General features: G+C 39.0%; 2 protein-coding genes across 2 annotated transcripts; both read right to left on the bottom strand.

Moving 5' to 3' along the window:
* Positions 1 to 12,756: 12,756 nt before the first annotated feature.
* LOC128258643 (uncharacterized) lies at positions 12,757 to 15,573 on the bottom strand. The gene is made up of 3 exons (XM_052990361.1): positions 15,233 to 15,573; positions 14,989 to 15,170; positions 12,757 to 14,318 (listed from the first exon to the last, which is right to left on the bottom strand). The coding sequence occupies exons 1-3, from the start codon at positions 15,324 to 15,326 to the stop codon at positions 13,143 to 13,145; spliced, it is 1,452 nt and encodes a 483-aa protein (XP_052846321.1). The 5' UTR covers positions 15,327 to 15,573; the 3' UTR covers positions 12,757 to 13,142.
* A 901-nt stretch (positions 15,574 to 16,474) lies between these two features.
* Positions 16,475 to 19,188, bottom strand: LOC128258648 (uncharacterized). The gene is made up of 3 exons (XM_052990367.1): positions 18,774 to 19,188; positions 17,794 to 17,969; positions 16,475 to 17,680 (listed from the first exon to the last, which is right to left on the bottom strand). Exons 1-3 carry the CDS (start codon positions 18,952 to 18,954, stop codon positions 16,559 to 16,561), a joined length of 1,479 nt encoding a protein of 492 aa, XP_052846327.1. The 5' UTR covers positions 18,955 to 19,188; the 3' UTR covers positions 16,475 to 16,558.
* Between the last annotated feature and the right edge of the window lie 37 nt (positions 19,189 to 19,225).

The following is a 19,225-nucleotide window of genomic DNA, read 5'->3' as shown; positions in this document are numbered from 1 at the left end:
CCCTGAATGGAAGAGGGTATGCACGTATTCTGTAATATTGTTCTGCGAATATCCGCCAAAAAATATAGGTGCATTTCCTGAAAAATCAGCAAAAAAAAACTAATAAGAAGGATGAATGAAAAGGAATGGAATTTGCCAAGACTGTTAAAAATTTATTTTTATTTATAAGCAAAATATTATTATTTATTTTCGGTATTATTTTATGATCTTTGCTTAAATCCTTTCTAAGAAAACGTTGTTTTTTTTTCTTTACTAAAGATCTTTTATTGTCTTTTAAGCTTGTTTGTACAATTCAATTTACATAAGATTTATATATCAATACTTTCTATTTTATTGTCCAAACATAGACCGCAATAATGTTTTCTTTGAAAAATATTATTATGGCGAAACTTTTTTAACGCTTAGGATAGATATAAAAACAAATTAAACAATAGGTAATGGATTTTTTAATTTTGTTATTGAATAGTTATAAAAAATGAAATACTAAAAAACTTTTTTCGAACATAATAATTATTATTGTTATGTATTTATAAATGATAAACGTTAAGCTCTTTTAAAATATATTAGAATGCGAATGTTAAATTAAAAATAATTAACTTGAGTCAATAAAATTAAATTTTTTAACTTGACAAACCCTATTTACGCACTCCGAATACAGAGGATTCTAGGGCACAAAACATTATTTTTCGGGGCGCAAAATTTGACAACGATTGTTTGCGCCGCGAGGGCGTGGTCACGGCCAATGTGGTCAGGCATAAACTGGCCGCTACAGCAACCGCATGAAATGCCAGTTGAATTATAGACCATTTGAATGAAATTATTTTAATTGCGTAAATCACTTTGCAGCCAAACCGAAAATTCAACAATGCTGTGGTGCAACAGAGGGCGGGAGCGGGTGCGGGGGCGTGGCATTTGTGCAGAGCGGTACTGAGGGCGTGGCAGGGAAACATGCAGCGGGGTTGGTTGAAAGTAAAGTGTGAGCATGCCACTGGCACACTTATTGGCCAATCTCATTTAATGCTCGCCACTTTTGCGGACTTTGTGGGCTAACAAAGTAGAAATTGTGGGGAGCGGGTGAAAATAGGAAAGCGTGGTGGCCGAAATGGCATCTATAAAGGACTGAGCACCCTCCAAAAATTTAACAAAAATATTTCTGTTTGCATATTTGCACTCCATTCCACGGTAATTGTTTTTGGTAGGTCGACAATGGAAATAAATTCCGACAACAATTGCGCACAGCCTCATTCCCGGGGGAATGTGAGAGGGTGCCACTTGCAATTGCAACTATAATTTGTACAAATTATCGCCAATATTATGAAAGCATTTTGCACACACCGCAGCGAAATGCCCTCTTCTAATGGAGCACACGGCGTATGCGTGCTATCAATAAATGCTCATTTTAAATGTAGCGCGGCGCTTGAAGCGGCGATAAATGCATTGTTTCCATAAATTATGAATCGGCATGGACAGATGGGGCAAATATTTGCAAACACTCTTCGTGCATTACATTAATAAAACAATACAAAAGCGGGCTCAAAGGTGGCCCTTAATTTAAACTCCTGCAAGTGTTCGCTGCCTCAGCTAGCATTTTTGGTGAGTAAAGCATGATGTCCTGCGAAAATCACTGAACACGCACCCACACGCTTTATTAGTGTATTGGCCATTTACTGTGTAGCATATGAACAGCAGCGGTCAAAATAATAGTACAATGGTTGTACAGAGCACAATATGCTTTTTTATGTACAATCCATATGTTTACGTGTATATATGTTATTTTTGACATTATAGCACGAGTTTACTTGGCAAAAAAAAGTTGCTTCTTAAATTGTTTAATTTATGTTCCTTTTTAATTAAAAGTTAAATAAAAACTAAATAAGTTATATTTTGTTTTTAATGCCAACTAACAGCTCTATAGGTTCATTGCCAAAAACAGGAAATTATGAAAATATTTCGGAGCTGGCTTAAAAATAAGCTTGCATACGCCTATTTGTTTTCAATAATTTTATATTCTAGCGTTTGCCTCGTATAAGGTTTTGCTTGACTCTCGAGAGGTTATTGTTGTCAGCCGAGGGAATAGAAAATATATAGTCATTATACACCGTTCCCGTGCCCCCCAAATAAGTCTTTGTACGCTAAGCTCGTGGGCATGACTCCTAGAACTATGAACTATGAACTTATGGCATATTTGCTCGCCTTCAGCAGCAATCAACTGCACTTAAAGCTAAGTGGGCTCACTCCACTGCGTCGACTGATTTCAATGCCCGCCCAAGAGCCACTCGTCGACGTCTTCAATTGAAGACGGAGCCGTTGACACGACATGAGCCTCCAATACCAGCACTTGCAGGATCAGTGATAGCATGGACATGGACTTCCTGCCTTCCATCCCGACATCCTGCATTTGCCGCCGGATGCACTGACACCAGGTTCGGAAACAGCCTACTGGCTTGGAGGGCAACTATATGTCAAACGTAAGTAGTTTGACTAAAATACATATTGAATGAAATAAAATACGTGTCAATATTTTTCTGGAAATACGGATATTCGTAGCTTATTTACTTTCACAATAAACAGTAATCAAGATGCTCCGCATGCTAACAGTATCTACAGAGTACATAAATAATTGCCAAATTATATAGTAGGTTTTTTTTTCTAGAAAAAAAGCAAGCATTTACCAAGTATTATTTTTAATTTTAATTTATCTCACAGCGTTTTTTAATGATTTAATTTTTAAAATATTATTTTTACTTGAAGTCAAATGTTTTTTACATTCATAAATGGATTATGTTTTCTACATTGCCATTTAACATGGCATTTATGTATAAAAGCAAATCATCATGGTTTCATTAAACTAACTGCGGTGAAATTGCAACATTGAGAATACAAGTCTTTTAACACAATTTTGATTTTTTATTTATTTTTTTAGAGCTAAGTAACCAATTGAGAGGAAACATTTCTTACACCCACATGTTGCCTTGCCACTTGCAACATGTTTGAACAACACGTCGTATTAATATCGGTATAACAGCTTGTATACGGGATGTGAAACCGGGTTTGCTGGTATTTTACAATGTAAAAAATGTTCTAGCGTCAAAATTAATAAAATTTCAAAAATTCGATGTAAAAACGTTGTTTATTCATTTATAGTACTAAAGTTTTTTGCCATTTCGAACATTTTGTATAATATGATGTTATTTATTTAAATTTTTCAAAATCTAAGAAAAATGCTTTTGGGACATGACAATCACTGTTAGAATAAATTTGTAAAACAAAATTATGATCTTTGTGTAGAATTTTTGTAAATATTTCATAAAACCAGTTTAACTTTTTTATTTTGAGGACTTAGAAACCCTGCTGATATTTCCTTTGCCAAAACTAGTGTTTTGCAATAATCTAATTTATTTCTCTAAAGAAAATCAGAATTAGTCAAGAGGCCGCAAGTTGCACTTCACTTCACAAGTTCCGTTCACATTTCCATAATTTGATTAAATCTCTATTATTCAAATGAAGCCAATCGTGACTACTCCTAGATAATTCCTCAATTTGACTTGAAATGACTATATCCCTTTTTGATTTGTGCAGAAGGAAGCGCAGCGGGCTGCGAAATAATTGTCTTGTCAACTTATGGATCTCGTAATGTTTGGCCATTTCCCAAGGACATCATCAATCAGGCGGACAAAAGCGAACCACCTAAACACACACTCCAGGATTCCAGCTCACATGCCACTTATTGGTGTCACGACCATCATCAGAATGACGAATAACTTACAGTTTGGGGCTTACCTCTTACTTTGGCCAGGAAAAAAAAAGCAATGTCGATCAACTCCCGAGACATGACCAATAAAAAAGGGTTAGACAATGACAGACTATTTAAAATGCAAAACAGTTTTCTGTTTTTTAATTTTCACTATCCTTTTCTTTCAGCTTGCTGACTACGGGAATTTTGGCAGTGAAACAATTTTTATTAAAATTAAAGCAAATCTGTTATTTTTCTTTGAAAGACCTGCAGTGGAGACTAGTGACTGAAGTCCGAGTTGCAGCTTGGGAATTGGATTATTTTCCCAGATTGTTTTTACCGGCTGTCCACTGTACATGAGCTTGTATCTATTGGCATATTGGAAAAGTGCCATGCCTTGACCTTTTTGGGTCCTTTTTATACCGGCATTTTTTCCAAACAGCAATTTTCTTCGCTTCCGTTTTTGTTGCTTCAACGCCTGCTGGAGTCTCCTTCTTCGCAATTGGGTCCTGGTCAGTTGCCATTTTTACATATCCCAACGATATATACTCGAAAAAAAAACAATATGTTATTCTGAATAATTTTTTTAATCATTAGTGTATAATAGTTTCTAGCTGCAGCTTTGAAATAATTTTTTTTTTTAATAATTGTCACTTGAAGACGTTTATAATATATTTCTCATAACTTTTTGAATAAACTCGAACTATCTTAATTGAACTATTAACAGATTGGCAAACTTTACCAGTTCTGTAAAAACTGTAATTTTAGTTTTTGACCAAAAACCAAATTTTCCTTTTCAAAGCTTTATATTTTAATAAACTTGAAATAGTTGATTTAAAAAAAAAAACATTTAACAAGAGCAATATTTGTTCACTTGTTTTTATACACTAAGAGAAAAACTTAGTACAAATTAAACACTAAAATGTTTAAATGTAACATTGCTATTTAAAATATCGTATTAAAATATTTATTTGGTTTATCCAATACGAAAATTGTTAATTTTAAAATACTTTCATTTCAAATTTTATTTTTTCGTACTTAAAAATTAAAACGAAACCTCGGGGTCAAAACAGTAACAAAAAACTTAGTTCAAAGTGCCAATTTTTGGATTTGCCATGTTGACATTTAAATGAAATTTTTGTTTTGAAATCAATATTTTGAAAAGCTTATATTTGGTTTTCTTCCTACAATTATTACTGAATAGATATTAAAAAAATAAATTAGAGGACACTTTGGCTATGACAAAAAATGTGGTTAAATAAAATGTATTTGTAAAATGTATATTTCAATGTCTTTAATATTTTTTGTAAGTGCAGGTATATATACATTTTGGACATCCTTATAATCGCACGTGACCATAAGTGCGTCTGTCCGTTTGTCTTTACTTTGAGCAAAGATATTTTGTGTATTTCGGTCATGTAACGGTAAAAATTGTTTGCATATTGTTTCGGCCTGCCCAACACGGCCATTGTGATTTTGTGTCCCGTTCTCAATACACACATATCTTTATATATATATATATATATATTGTATATATGTAGAGACATATATTGGGGCACCGAAACGTGTGCCAGATTGAATGAGGCAAATGAAGCGATCGTGATGATGCCGAAGACGACGGCGGCAAACTTGCGTTTGCTGAACAAATTAAAATAAAATATATTTGTGGCGAGGTGGGTCACGCACGTGCGCCTGTGGCTATGCAACGATTTCTGCACCATTCCCCTGTAATGGACAAACAAACACATGCGTATAAACAGACTGAAATTAATGGCTGGCAGCGCCATAAGTTATGCAGCTGCATATTAAACACCAACAGCCGACTGCGATTTCGATACCGATTCCAAGTCGAAGCTTCTGGCCTCGATTCTAGCTATGTGGCATTTACACCAATTATCGCAACACACACCCGCCCCAGATGTGCGGGCCTGGAAGTTATATCAAAGCTGGGCCAAGAATATATGGCATTGCTAATGGTCGATTTTCACACGCCTGCTCAAACAGAGCCCAAAACCCTGCTTCTATGTGTATGCGTTGGCTGCATAAACAAATAACTAACTGGCCAGATAGATGGCTGGATAGAGATACCGGCCCTGAGACGAATAGTTGGCCCCATGGGGTCCGCACATTTGCATTGAGTGCGACCATAAATCAGTTTCATTCAATTCACTTAAGAACATTTTAGATGCTAATTTCGAGCTGCTCTACTGAGCTTCCGATGGGCCGACAGAAGTCAGTGACAAGTCGGTCAGATAAATGTTGTGAGATCGAAATGAATTGGCTTTGCGGGAGAATTTGGAACATTACTGGGGCAACCACATCGATAGGATAAGTTATTCACTTCACTAAGCCAGAAATAGTGCGGAATCTTAGCTACTTGGTACATCCTTTATAAAAAAACTGAAAATAAATTGGTCAGAAAAAATATAAGTTATACAAAGAAAAGATAATAAATGCTAAACTTCAAAAATTAACAATTTTTTTAAAAATATCACAGTACATCAATTGAAAATTGAAATTTGTTTGAAAGTGCTAGAATACTTTTCAAATTGTTTCAGAGCCTGTAAATGGTGCTGACTTCAAAGAAAATATAAAACTTTACTTGGGAAACCACACCAATGTATTTGGCTAACCCAAAAATACACCGCTTTCCCCTCACTGATTGCACTAAAATTGATTCCTGAATACATATTTGCATTTGATTATTTGTTGCTGGTGATTTCTATGCAAAATTAGACCTGGCGTTTTGCCAGTCCCTTTGAGCGATATTCTGCACTTGAGCCTGAAAGTGAGTGTGGTTGCTGGTGACACATTTCATTTGATTACATTTCCTTCCCCAAAATGGTTGGGCAAACACGGCATCCAGAGGTTGTCAAAAATGGCAAAAATTCACAACAGGTGGGGACGATTCGAAAATCATTGATGTTTTTCAAGTGCCGCTCCGATGGAACTGTTGATATGCAAATGCTTTCATTTTGCAGCTATAACGCGTAAAAATCTGTCTGATCCTGCCGAGAACTCCTGGCACTTCCGCGCTGACATCGGTTCACCCCACAGTCCGTTCTCGTGTAAGCCAGAACATATATGTCTGCGTTGAAAACAAGCAACCAAAAAAAAAAACTTGGAAATGGGGCAAAAAAAGTGCGAAGGGCGGAGGTTGCAAATGCGGGAAAGGACGTAGGGCAAAGTTGCACTTGCGTAAAAGTTTCTTCAACCTTTTGTGGCAAATAAATTAAGTGCAGGCGACACTGAGGCTTATTGGCACAGCTTTCGCTTATTTTGTAAACAGCATAGAAATAAACCGAGCAGGGCCACGAAGGCAAATGGAAAAGCGCAGGGGGTGAAAAACCCCACTGGAAGCGACGTTTCCGCTGTCAGTTAAGTCAAATAATGGTGAGAAGACACGGAGCTGTTGCCGCAACACTGAAACGATTTGTGTACACTAATAAAAGGATATAGCGAGAATAAGTTGAATTCTTGGTCTACTTTATTAAAAACCTACGAATGTTTTGGTTAAAGGAAAATGAATTTGATTGTCTGTCAGACTCTAAGTCTGAAAATATTTAAGAACGAAACATATATTTCAAAAGAAAACATACCATTAGGGTACCACAAAAATCACTAGAACTATGAAACGACTTAAAAATTGTTCGAAAAGTTTGTAATGAAAAAAGAACGTCGCCTTTCAGAATGAATCACATGAAATCAAAATACAAATACTTACAATACTTTTAGACACCTTTTGAGTAACGTTTAGTGGTTTATTTGGCACCCCTACATATGGAGTTAAAATTCCTTCAAAAACTTAACTTTTATATTTTAATATTACTTTTTTTCATACCAAAAAGTTTAATTTTTTAAGAATACCTTGTCTAAAATAAAAAAAAATATTTATTTAACTTTAACAATAAATGAATAATTATTTGGAAGATATATATATATTTTATATTTAGATCTAAAACACTAAAGTTTGTAAGACTAAGCAATTTGTATCTTTACGACAAAAAGAAGAAAAAACGCTTACATATATTGATTAATTTTTTCTTAAATATATTTTTTTTCAAATTTGTTTCCGGTGTACCAGTACGGGTAACTGTTTTGAGGCAGGTTGCAGGTTGCATTTTGCAGCGGTTGTCAATGGTCGGGTGGCAGACATTATCAGGACTTCCTCAACCTGGATTCGCGGCGTGGAAATAGGGGCGTGGCAGGGGGCTTGGCAACGGAACTTTGCCGAACAAAACGGAAGTGACTTGTTTCGTGTTCTCCCGCCCCAATCCGTGGCAGACGGAATCATTTCTAAAGGCGCTCAAAGGGGCCGATTGAATCGATTCCATTCCACCGCAAGCACAACTGGTAAACAAAAATTATGAAAAATCAGCCATGAATAATGCACAAGTCACTCATGCAAAATGCATGAATATATGCCGCACTTAATTAGCGCTCACTGATTTTTAATGGCGTTAATTGCGTGGCATAAATGACAGTCTCCAACAAACAACAAAAGACCGAAACGCCAATGCTCCATTGGTTGCGGGGATAATAATCTGGAAAAAAACAGAATTTAATTAGCAACAGTCGCAGACGCACAGCGAAAACAAAACAGTCGGTCGCCAAGCTTAAAACTCAACATTAAATTGTGAAAAAATCGTTGACGCCGCCATATATTGTATTGCATTTTTTACTGTTGCCACTGATCCGAATAAAACTTCAGCTTAAAGCCGCATTCCAATTATGTGCAGATATTTTTTCAGACCCCGAACGCATTGGCTCTCAATTGGGTTATATTGAATTCGCTTTTTGCCATGTCCGGTCTTTAGAGTGAATTATTAAAAAAGCCCTTACAGTTGACATATTTGTGCAATAACATTTTGAAATGCAACGTGCAATATATACATATTTCATTTTCCTACTTCAACTATTTTTGGGAGAAGAATTGCCTCCGTTTACTGCACTTTCTCACGCTTCCCCGATTTATTTTCTTCTGTGACACTTTCGGCGCAGTTAGCTGTTAAGTAAATTGTTGAAACCCATGCAGCTATCATAACTTGAATTCCACTGGCTCTGCTCCTGCTTCTGGATGTCCTTGCAGGACAAACTTTGCCGAGAGTAAGCGACAGTTGATTTAACACGAAGTCGCACACACTCACAAACATCAGAGTTGCAGACGCGTGTGCACCTGTCGTCAAAACTTGCATAAGTCATGAAAGCCCAGGAAAGGCCAGGAAAAACGAAGAGGAAAACCAGAGACTTCATCTGCCCAACCATGTTCCCCAACTACCCCGCCGTTTGCATTAAAAATGTCAACTCGAGTGATTTTCGTGCCCTGTGCAGAGTCCCAAAAGCCGAATCCTCGTTGGATTCCGAAACACAGCCAGACCTCGAAGCGGGATTTATGTGAGCTAATTAAATTTTATGCGCTTTGTGCGGCATCAGTCAATCTGGAATCTGCAAGGACTGACTTTAATTTTTTATCAACTTTTTCAGGCTTTTTCAAGCCCGACGGACTGGCTGGCAATTTAAGGCAAAGTTTTGCGCCGGAAAGGCGAGGAAAACTTTATAGGCTTGTTAGGGAAAAGTTTAGCAGGGCGGCGTTTATTTTCGGCAACTGCCAACGCGGAACTCAAAGGCCAGAACTCCAGGCCAGCAACAAATGAAACGAAAACGTGTCAATTTACTTTCTGACAGGCCACATACACAGAAACAAACGACCGTGTCAGTTGCTCGTTTTAATTTCCAATTAATTTCGTCTAGTTTTGAAATTTTTCAACACCAGGATCACTCGATTTCCGAACAGCAGCTTTTAGTTTTTTTTTCCTTTTGCCTGTGACCAATTGATTGGAGCTGGCTTATTGAACGGCTCACACTTTGTCTGTTTATGATCGCAACCCTTTCTTACGGTCTTATTTATTATTTCGCTTTTATATGCATGTATGAATGGCCCGAATCTTTGTGGTTTCGGATTTGGGTGCTTCGGTGCCAGCCCCCGTTTTTATGGCCATTTGACTCCGTTTTATTGTCACACCGCAGCGGAGTGGGTGGGCGAAACACTTGGCCATTTGGCCACTTGGCCACTTTAGAGTTGTCTTTCGGCGTCATAAATTTCGCCACGTCGGCCATTTTGCGGCATGCTGAGACATTAATTTGATGCCAGCAATGGCTGCTTACCGGGCTTCCGTTTCTCTTTCCTGCGGAGAGCAGAAAGAGCATAATTTATTTGCCATTATGGAAACTTCATAAGCTGTTGATTGGAAACCTGTAATACATATATATATATATATGCACTTTTCAATTTCGTTTGAGGTGGCAGCGGCGGCAGCAAAACATAATTCCAAGTGCAGTCGAAGTTATGGCAGCCTTGGCAGCTTCCAGAATCCCAAACATATATATATATATATGTATATATATACATATATATATATATATATATATATATACAGTGAGTAAAGGACGCAGCAAAATGCCAAACGCAAATGTCGCCAATATCCCAATGGCAATCGATGAAAATTTATAGAAAATTGCGCACAAATAAAATTTTACGTTTGTTTGCTTTTTTCATTTACGACGCCGGCAAGCAGCCTGTTTTCATTTGGCTTGCGGGAAAGTGAAAATGTGGAAATGCGAAAATGGGGAGATGCCTTTCCTTGACTTCTGGCCGTCGTTGAGTTTTCTCCGCTGCACCAAAGCGATTTGCATTGCGATTGTTGCTCCTGTTGCTCAGCGGGGAATCCCATTCCTGTTAATGTCTACAATTGTCGTTTTCAATTTCAGTTAATTGAAACAAGGGCAAAAGCAACGCATTAGATCCGCTCCAAAGGGAGTTCGTATGAGTCGTCTTACTGGTGAACATATAAGCACTGTTTTTCTTTGCCTTGCAGCTTGTGCAACCATTTTTCCATGACTTTTTGTTTGTTTGCAGTACTCTGCGTTGAGTGTTTCCCTCTGGCAGCCTTAGTTTATTCCGTTTGCTCTGAAATGTGTGCTACAGTTTCCAAACTTTAAGGTATAAAGGGAGTTATTTCGAATGGAAACTGTTTGGGTGGCTCAAATGACCAGTTAAGCGGCCAAAAGCAGGGAGCTTTTTGAGATGTTTTATTTAGCACACCACAAAATATTACGATGGCTTATACTCCACATTCCACCTGCTAATTGGTCGAGACTTAAAGCTTAAATGGTTTTTCGGCAACTGAAACCCCAGCCAATTTCGCCAACCCAGCGAGTAATGGAACATTTTTAGCACATCGGAAAAATATAAATTAAATCGGAAGTCAGCACGACACTTTTGATTATTTGCAATAGAGTCGGTTTTGTTTTTTCAATTGCTGGCAGTAAATAAGAATAAAAGAGAAAAATTATTTGGCAAAACACCCATCATATTCCTAGACTTATAGAGTTTTACAGAGTTTTTCGGCAACAGAACCCATAGGGAATTTTACCATCAAGCTGTTATCACAAAAACAAAAACTTCAAATAAAATCAAATGCATCGGAAGTCAAATTGCACTTACCAATTATATTGTTTGTAAACAAAAGTCAAAACAAAATAATTTGTTAAATTACATAATATTCAAAAATGTAAATGTATACAAAATTGTTTTTGTCAAAATTTGGGATATTCATATCAACTGTTGGAAATGAATTTATACAGAAAAATTTGTATCCCTGAAAAAGACAAGGAGAAATTTAAATCTCTACATTTTTCTATGTGTATTTTTGTTTGTTATTTCCCCATACTTTTTTGGTTGCTGTTGCTGCGGCATAAACAAAACACTTGTGCTACCAGTAATTAACTCAATTAAAAATTAAATAACATTAAATTGGATTCAATTGGAGCAGAACCTCGAGTTTGGTCGTTTGGCCGTTGACCGCATGCTATTGAATGGCCGGCAAGTGTTGGCCAGAATTGCTAATTGCGGCCACATACAATTGAGTTGCAACAAAGCAACCGCAGCATCCTAGCCACATACACACACATTCATATGATCAAACAAGGAGCATCTCCAAACATATTACGGAAAACAGAATGGCGAAGCAACCACTTCTGGGCAATGGCAGCCCAAAGTGCTTTTGTCTGGCTAAGCGGAATGTGGAACACAAAAATTGCATATCAATAAGTAGTAAAAGTATCTGGTATGGCAAAAAAGAGCCAAGCGAATTTTCCACATCATTAGATGGCCAGCTGGGGAGCTGGCTCGCTTTTCCCTTTCGTCGTTTTGGTGGCCAATGCATATTCATCACACGCCATATTAATCAACCTGATTTTGCCCTCTTCTCTGGTCTATTTGCCCGCTCTAAAATCCGCATTAAAGTCAGGAAAAGTGCCAGGATGCGTGGAAGGGTAAGCGGAGTTGTGGGAGCCTTTATGAATGAGCCGCCGAGCTTTCACTAGCCGGCAAGGGTAGCATAGTCGTAAAAAACACTTTGTTTACATAGGCCACGGCGTGGTTATTTTTGGACTGTCTTCCAGGAAAAGCTCTGGAAAGCCCATAGTGGTAACAGTTTTGCCAAAATTATGGTGGAAAAGCTTTCCAAAACAGATTGGGGACAGTAAAAGCCTTAGCTTGTCATTGAACCATATTTAGGCCATGGTAAAGTGCAATTAAAGCTTTTTTGTTTTAGGCTTGTAGGCTTGTTTAATACATGACATGTATTTATTCGTACAAAAGTTTCGACATTTTTTTCTAGGCCCCATTTAATCTTGCTTTTGATTTGAAATTATATAGATGATACCTTATTTTTTATCGTTTTGGGTTTATATATAATATAGTTATTGTGGTTTATTTTTATTTGTACTCAAAGTGTGTCTTTGATTTTTATTATATCGAAATGAAAAATGATTTTAATCAACAAAAATGAATTATTATTACTAATACTTTCAATGAAAACTTAAATATTACTGGTAATGTCATCGGAATGGAAGTGTCTTACCAAAATTATTATAAAAATTTGAAAAAAATAAGAAACATACCTGTTCATGTACCCCGAAGTATTCAAACTCAAATTGTTGCTTACATTTTTAAGTATATTTTAAATGCAGGGGAAGCTTTTACGAATAATACAGAAATTCGTTATCTTTGCGCTCACTTTTGAGTGCAATTAATGTGTTTTAAACGTGTTACTTAACATAGTAAAGACGGTGCATTATTGAATAGATTCTTAGATAACTTAAATAATTCACGATTATTGAATCTTTAGCTGGACTTTGTATTCACACATTACGTTCCTGGCATTAAATATAGATAATCACTTATTTTATGAGGCAAAATGAAATGGTTAAGGAAAAGTATATGATAGATAATGATATGCACACGAACAATCACTCCCGCGAGTGGAATATATAGAAGAGAACGTAAAAATAGATAACAGATAGGTACAGATAACCGATACTAGGCACTTAGAGAAACGGCGACGCCTTAAGGAACTTTCTTGAACTTAAACAGGCACTCGTAGAGTGTCAGTTGCCTGGTTTCTGGCATAAGCATAAACACCATTAAGCCGACTATAAAGCTGAGGCCACCGATCGTGAAGAAGAACACCGAAACGGTGATGCAGTGCTCGAAGGTGGCCACAAGCAGGCCTAAGTGTAGCAATTGTTCCAGGACCAAAATCCCAGCCAAACACCTGGCCTTGTGGGCTATGCTGAAAGCCTCCGCTGTGTAGATTAGGGCGGGCAATGCCACGCCCCCGGCCACTATCACCTCGAAAAGCAGCATTAGCAGCGCAATGGCTAGGAGATTTATGTCGTAGAATGTTCTCTTCACCGACTCCAGATGTTCGAATACGCCACCAACCATTACAATCACAATTCCTGCAAGAAAGAGGGACAAGGAACAGAGTTTCCTTCGACCCTGCCGATCCACAACGAAGGCCCCCAGAATACTGCCCCCGAGACCCGCGAATGCCAGCCAATACATGCAGTTCATATCGCATTCCAGGCCATGCCAACTGACCACCACGAATGCACGGTTGTAGCTCAAGGACACGGCCAAAGTAGCAAAGCACCGCAGTAGCAGGACCTTCAAGAAGGGCAGGAAGCGTCTGGCCCATATTTTCCAGCCAGCAATGGCCTCTTCCGGCTCCTCCACAAACCGCTCCCAATCTCGGGCACTGTGCAATTGCCTGCAGTCCTCCCTTAGACGCACCAACTCCGTGGTAGACTGTCCATGCAGAGCCTTTAGGGTGTCTCCCAGCGCCATGTCTCGTTCCTGGTGCAACAGCAGCAGCGGAGATTCCAGACGATGGGCCAGTGCCAGGATCACTGCCCCCAGTCCCAGGCCAGCCATCGCTATGCCATGCAGCTGGTCAATGTGCATTTCATAGCCCTGCGAGTCCAGCGGTCTCAAGTTGTGCCACACTCGGGTGTAGAACACCTGCACACAGACTCCCAGCCAAAGGAAGACCTTCTCACAACTGAGCAGCATCCCCCGAATGGACTTGTGGGCCACCTCGGAGCCCGTGACCAGAGCCTGAATCTGGGTCAATCCATAGGCCGCTCCCACACTCACGCTGCTGTAGCAGGCGGCAAGAAAGTGCTGCGGAAGGGCTATATTCAGAATGCCAGCCATGATCATCAGGAAGCCACTGGAGGTCTGTAAAGGAAATACAAAATTTAACAGAAAATTATTAAATCATAACACACATATGCCCATTAAAATATAAGCTAAGTATGCTAAATAAAAATCCCGTTAATTTGTGTGAAAGAAGATAGATAGAAATGTGTAAACTTACTGATTTTATAAGCCCTGTTGATTTTTCTAAAACAAAATTATAGTTTTTAAATAAATGAGCCTTATATAAAAAATATCATTTAAAGCCACACATTTGATTTCCAATTTTATATTTTGACATTTAATTACAATAATTTGTAATAAGTACTTACTATTGTCAACTTAGTTATTTTGATTACTTTCAATCGAGTGTAAAATAGTTGTAAATTGTTTTATTTATATTCATATTTTGAATATAACCTTTAAAACTTTAACTAATATCTACCAATATCCAATAATTACTTTTTTGTGTAGCACATTTTGCACTTGGTAAATTCCGACAATCGATCGATCAGCCCTCGCTTACCGCCCAGTGTTTATCGCCACTTAATGGCCAATGCAGGTTGAACGCGATCGCCTTATCAGTTTATTGGATTGATAAGCCCCTAATGGTTAAGTGCTAATGGCTGCAGAATCAATTATTGGTGGCATGAAAAAGGGCCAATCCAGTTGGAGTTTTGCGGGGGAGTAAGGTAATAAATAAAGCACTTACATAGGCCACATTTTTGGTGACACGCTGCACAAAGAGGGCCGCCAAAAGGGCGCCTAGTGCAGCTCCAATGAACCAGCTCATCATCAGGTTGTGGGTGTTGTTATTATTGAGGAACTTGCCGGCGGGGGTATCGAAAATTGACCAGGCCAAACGCATTCCACAGCCCACGAACACAATCGATGCTATGGGACATAAGAACAGGGTTAAATCTATGGATCTTCGACCAGTTTGCTTTGGTCATTACCCGAGGCCATGGACTGAAATTGCTGGCGATACTTCCACATGAGTCGGAGCCAAGACAACTTGGCCTCTTCCTCGATCGTTGGCAACATCGGCATATTTTGACTTCAATCACTTAGACACTGCGTAACGCAATTAGAAGCTTAAAGCGACGTTTCCGTTTTCAGTTATTTGTGCAGTTGATTTGTTGATTGTTTTGCTTGGCACTTTTCACTGGAACCGCTGCCTTGTTTGTCTACTCGAGCTTGTCATTATTTTTGCAGTTTGTGTCACAGATATTCAACTATAAATTTCGCACTTGTCGGACGGCCAACTCGTGAACGCGGCGAATCAAGTTAACCGACTGTTCAGACGCCGTTTGATAAACGGTAGGGCATCGAGCGGTTATTGAGCGAGCGCCTCGAAATGGCCAGCACGGCCGATAAGATAAGCGCGGGCTGAACACTTTTTGCCAACCCTCTTATCAGCCTGATTGGTGGATATAAATAAATTAATTAAATTTGAATATATATATAGGGTACAAAATCACATATGAACACAAGGCGGGCGAATCGCTTTACGACACAGAGTGGACACAATACACCGTAAAGTTTATTGACTGTTACGAGTGAAAGTTAAATTGCTAGTGATGCGAACAATAGTTCTGATAATGAGCTGGTTTATGGGTAGAAAAGTCATGTTGAAAATAAAAGAAAATTAGTAAAATAACATTTAACGTAAATACTATCCATACAGAATATAATCTTATAAACATTCATAGAATAGCTAACAAACAAATAAATTCTACGATATTTATTTATGAAGTTCACTTACAAATCATAAATATAATTATATATTATAAAGATATAACACTTAATACATGCCATAGAAATTAAAAGAAATTTTTAATTACATTTTTCAAATTGTTGTCTTTAATTAAATTGTTATTAAATTTTAAAATGATTTTTAAATTAAAATGGAACTAGTTTCAATTTTAAAATACTTGCAAGTGAGCTATATAAAGTCCACCAAACATTTATGAGGCCCCAATCTAATCAAAGATGTATGGGAACCGACTTAATTGCCGTTTGGAAATGAACCTTTTAACGCACTGGCCTTATCAAACCATATTATACGGCGGTGTTCCCCTAAGTCTTATAACCATTAGCTCTTCATAATGATCGGTACAAAAAAAGGGAGTGCAGAAAATACAAGCAAGTCTGCAGAGTCAATTTGCTACCGATAAGACAACGGCAAACACGCAGGGTTTCCCAAATGGATTTCAGGTTTATTTTCTAGCTATATCTACGGATCTAGGGGTTGGCTAGTCTTGTTTTCGAGGTGCCTACTTTCAGGCTGGGGGTATCACAAATTCCTGGAACTTGAACTGCGCTTGCAGGAGCGTGGTGTCCTTCGTTTCCGGCATATACCACACGCTGAAGAGGAATCCGGCCAGTAGAAGGCCGCCAAGGGCGAAGAAATAGACTGCCACAATGCTGATGTCATAGCCGAACTCCACTTGGCACACGGACAGCTGGACGATCATCTCCACTATGTAGGCAATGGCGATGCACTGCCGCTTGAATCGGCGGGGAAAGGCCTCCGAGAGAAACGCCGAGCTGGGGGCAAAGGCAATGCCGGCGAACAGTTGGTAGATGATGAGCAGCCACAGGGCCATTCGGTAGTCCGGGAATACCAGCAGCCCAGTGCCAGCAAATCTGCTGGCCAGGCCGAAGGACAGGCCACCGGCAATACCTAGTCCCAGGAGCAGCGGGATCTTCCGGCCCAGTGAGTCCAGGGCAAAGGCGCTCGAGAAGGTGCCCGTGAGTCGCAGGAATCCGAACAGCACAAGGGGTCCCAAACTGTCGCCGTACACAGCCGCACTCGTCCAGGCCAAGGTGCAGACCACCACCACGCTGAAGCTGGTCGCATAGAGGGCCCTCAGTACGGAGAGTCGAATGAGGGCGGGCATGGCCTTCCGCCAGCCGATGGAACTGTGGTGGCCCAGGTAGGTGCGATGGTCGCTCACCTGATCGTAGGTCTCAGCCGTCACAGCCCGGGGTCTCTGCAGCCGGCTCAGCGCCTCGATGGCGCCTTGTTCGTCGCCCTGCTCCAGCAGATCAACCGGAGATTCAACCGAGAGCAGGAAGGCCAGCAGCAGGGCTATGGTGCCCAAAACGGCACTCACCACTCCCGTAAACTGCTCCTCCGTGAAGTCATCCTGCATGTCCCACCTTGTAATGCAAACAATCTGCACAAAGATTCCAATCGTCGTGGCCCACTGCTCTATCGCCGACGTGATGGTGCCCCTCTTGTAGAAAACCGAGATTTCGCCGGCCATGGCCAAAGTGGGCGCAATGGCCAGACCATTGGCGAAACCATTCAAATATCTGCCCGCCAACAGGGCATCGAGATCCATTCTGTTCACCGCCATCACTATTCCGCCAGTGAGAGTGAGGAAGGAACAGAATTCCTGAAGTTATAAAATATAGTTATATATTTAAATTAATCAGTGGATCGCTTAATATTATATATGGCCACTTAAGAGGATATTTCTCAGTGTTATTAATTAACTTTTATTCTCACCATCAGTACTTTATAAGGGAACACCTTACTGAATAGTCCACCAAACAGGGCTCCAAAAATGGCAGCTATAAACCAGCAAATCCTCACATGTTTACTGACTTCCAGTTCGGCAAACAAACTGTTGAAGCCAATGCTCCAAGCAATGTGAATTCCACCAGTCACAAATATCAGAGCAGCTGCAAGAAAAATATAATATATTATATACATTTACCAAATTTTAATTGCAGTACGTACACATTCGTCGCTATCAATTAAATAAAAATAAAAAGGTTTCAAAGCCTTCGTAAAAGATAAGATTTTCGTTGACATTGAATGACATTTTAAGCGGCTGCATAATTTTTAGTTTGTTTTAGAGAAAATATTATTTTATAAATTATTTAATTATTATTTGGTGTATTCATTTATATTAATAGTTAAGTGGGAAGTCTTTACAATTCAATTCTACGTATTTTTAAGGAAAACACTTTATCATACTACATACTGCCCAAATTATAGTTTTTTTTATGAAATATTTCAGTTCCAGGACTTTAAAATCTGAGAATGACATCGATTTGGCTCACATTATAGTCCCAAAATTCTAGCGACCATGTAGAATATAATGAGCTGATTAAAGCTACAATTTTACTGATATTTATTAGCGGATGTCCGCTCAATAAAATGAAATTCTAACAAATTAATATTACTGACACATGGAGTGATTCATTATTGAGTGGGAGTTCCACATATCCAAAATGATATGACGCGTTTCACCTCCTTCAATGAATGATAATGAACAAAATGATTTATTGCTTCCAAAAAAAAAACTATTTATCAATATAAAAGTTAATATCACCTAATGTAATAAGAACTAACGTCTGACCATTTGAGGAGTATTCAGATCAATAGTGCGTTAATGATTTTCTAATTAGAAAGTACAATCTATTTGTTTGATTTGGTTTTTCTCTGGGTATTTTATTCTGGTAATTTTCCAGAGCTCTTACCAGCTCCCACTGCATTTGCTTGTGGCTGGTCCCTGTTGCAGCACGGACTTGTCTGCGAGTTCTGAAGGATCAGCTCCCGCTGGTGATCCGTGTTGCCGTGGATGTGGATGTGCTGCTCCGGGCCACTGTGAATGGGTACGGCGTGAAAGCCATCGTCTGGAGAAGGTCGATCGGTGGGCATGGGACCTTTTGTGGTCGAGCTAACGGAAGAAACTACGCGTCCGCGTTTTTCGGCTCTTGTAGGTGAGCGTGTTGAACAGGTCGCAGTGGGTTATCTATCGGCAGGGAACTAATCTTATCGGCTGGTATTGATTGATAAGTGGGTGCTTAGAACTTTCGGTTTTCGCTATCTCTTAGAGTCCGATTTTCCCTATCACGACTTGTTTGCATATGTCTGAGAGTCGGGCATGTGTTTGGCTGGATTTGTTTGTGCACCCTGGCAGGTAAAACTG

The sequence above is a fragment of the Drosophila gunungcola genome (assembly GCF_025200985.1).
Source record: "Drosophila gunungcola strain Sukarami chromosome 3L unlocalized genomic scaffold, Dgunungcola_SK_2 000003F, whole genome shotgun sequence".
Taxonomy (NCBI): domain Eukaryota; kingdom Metazoa; phylum Arthropoda; class Insecta; order Diptera; family Drosophilidae; genus Drosophila; species Drosophila gunungcola.
This window is presented reverse-complemented; position numbering and strand designations above follow the sequence as displayed.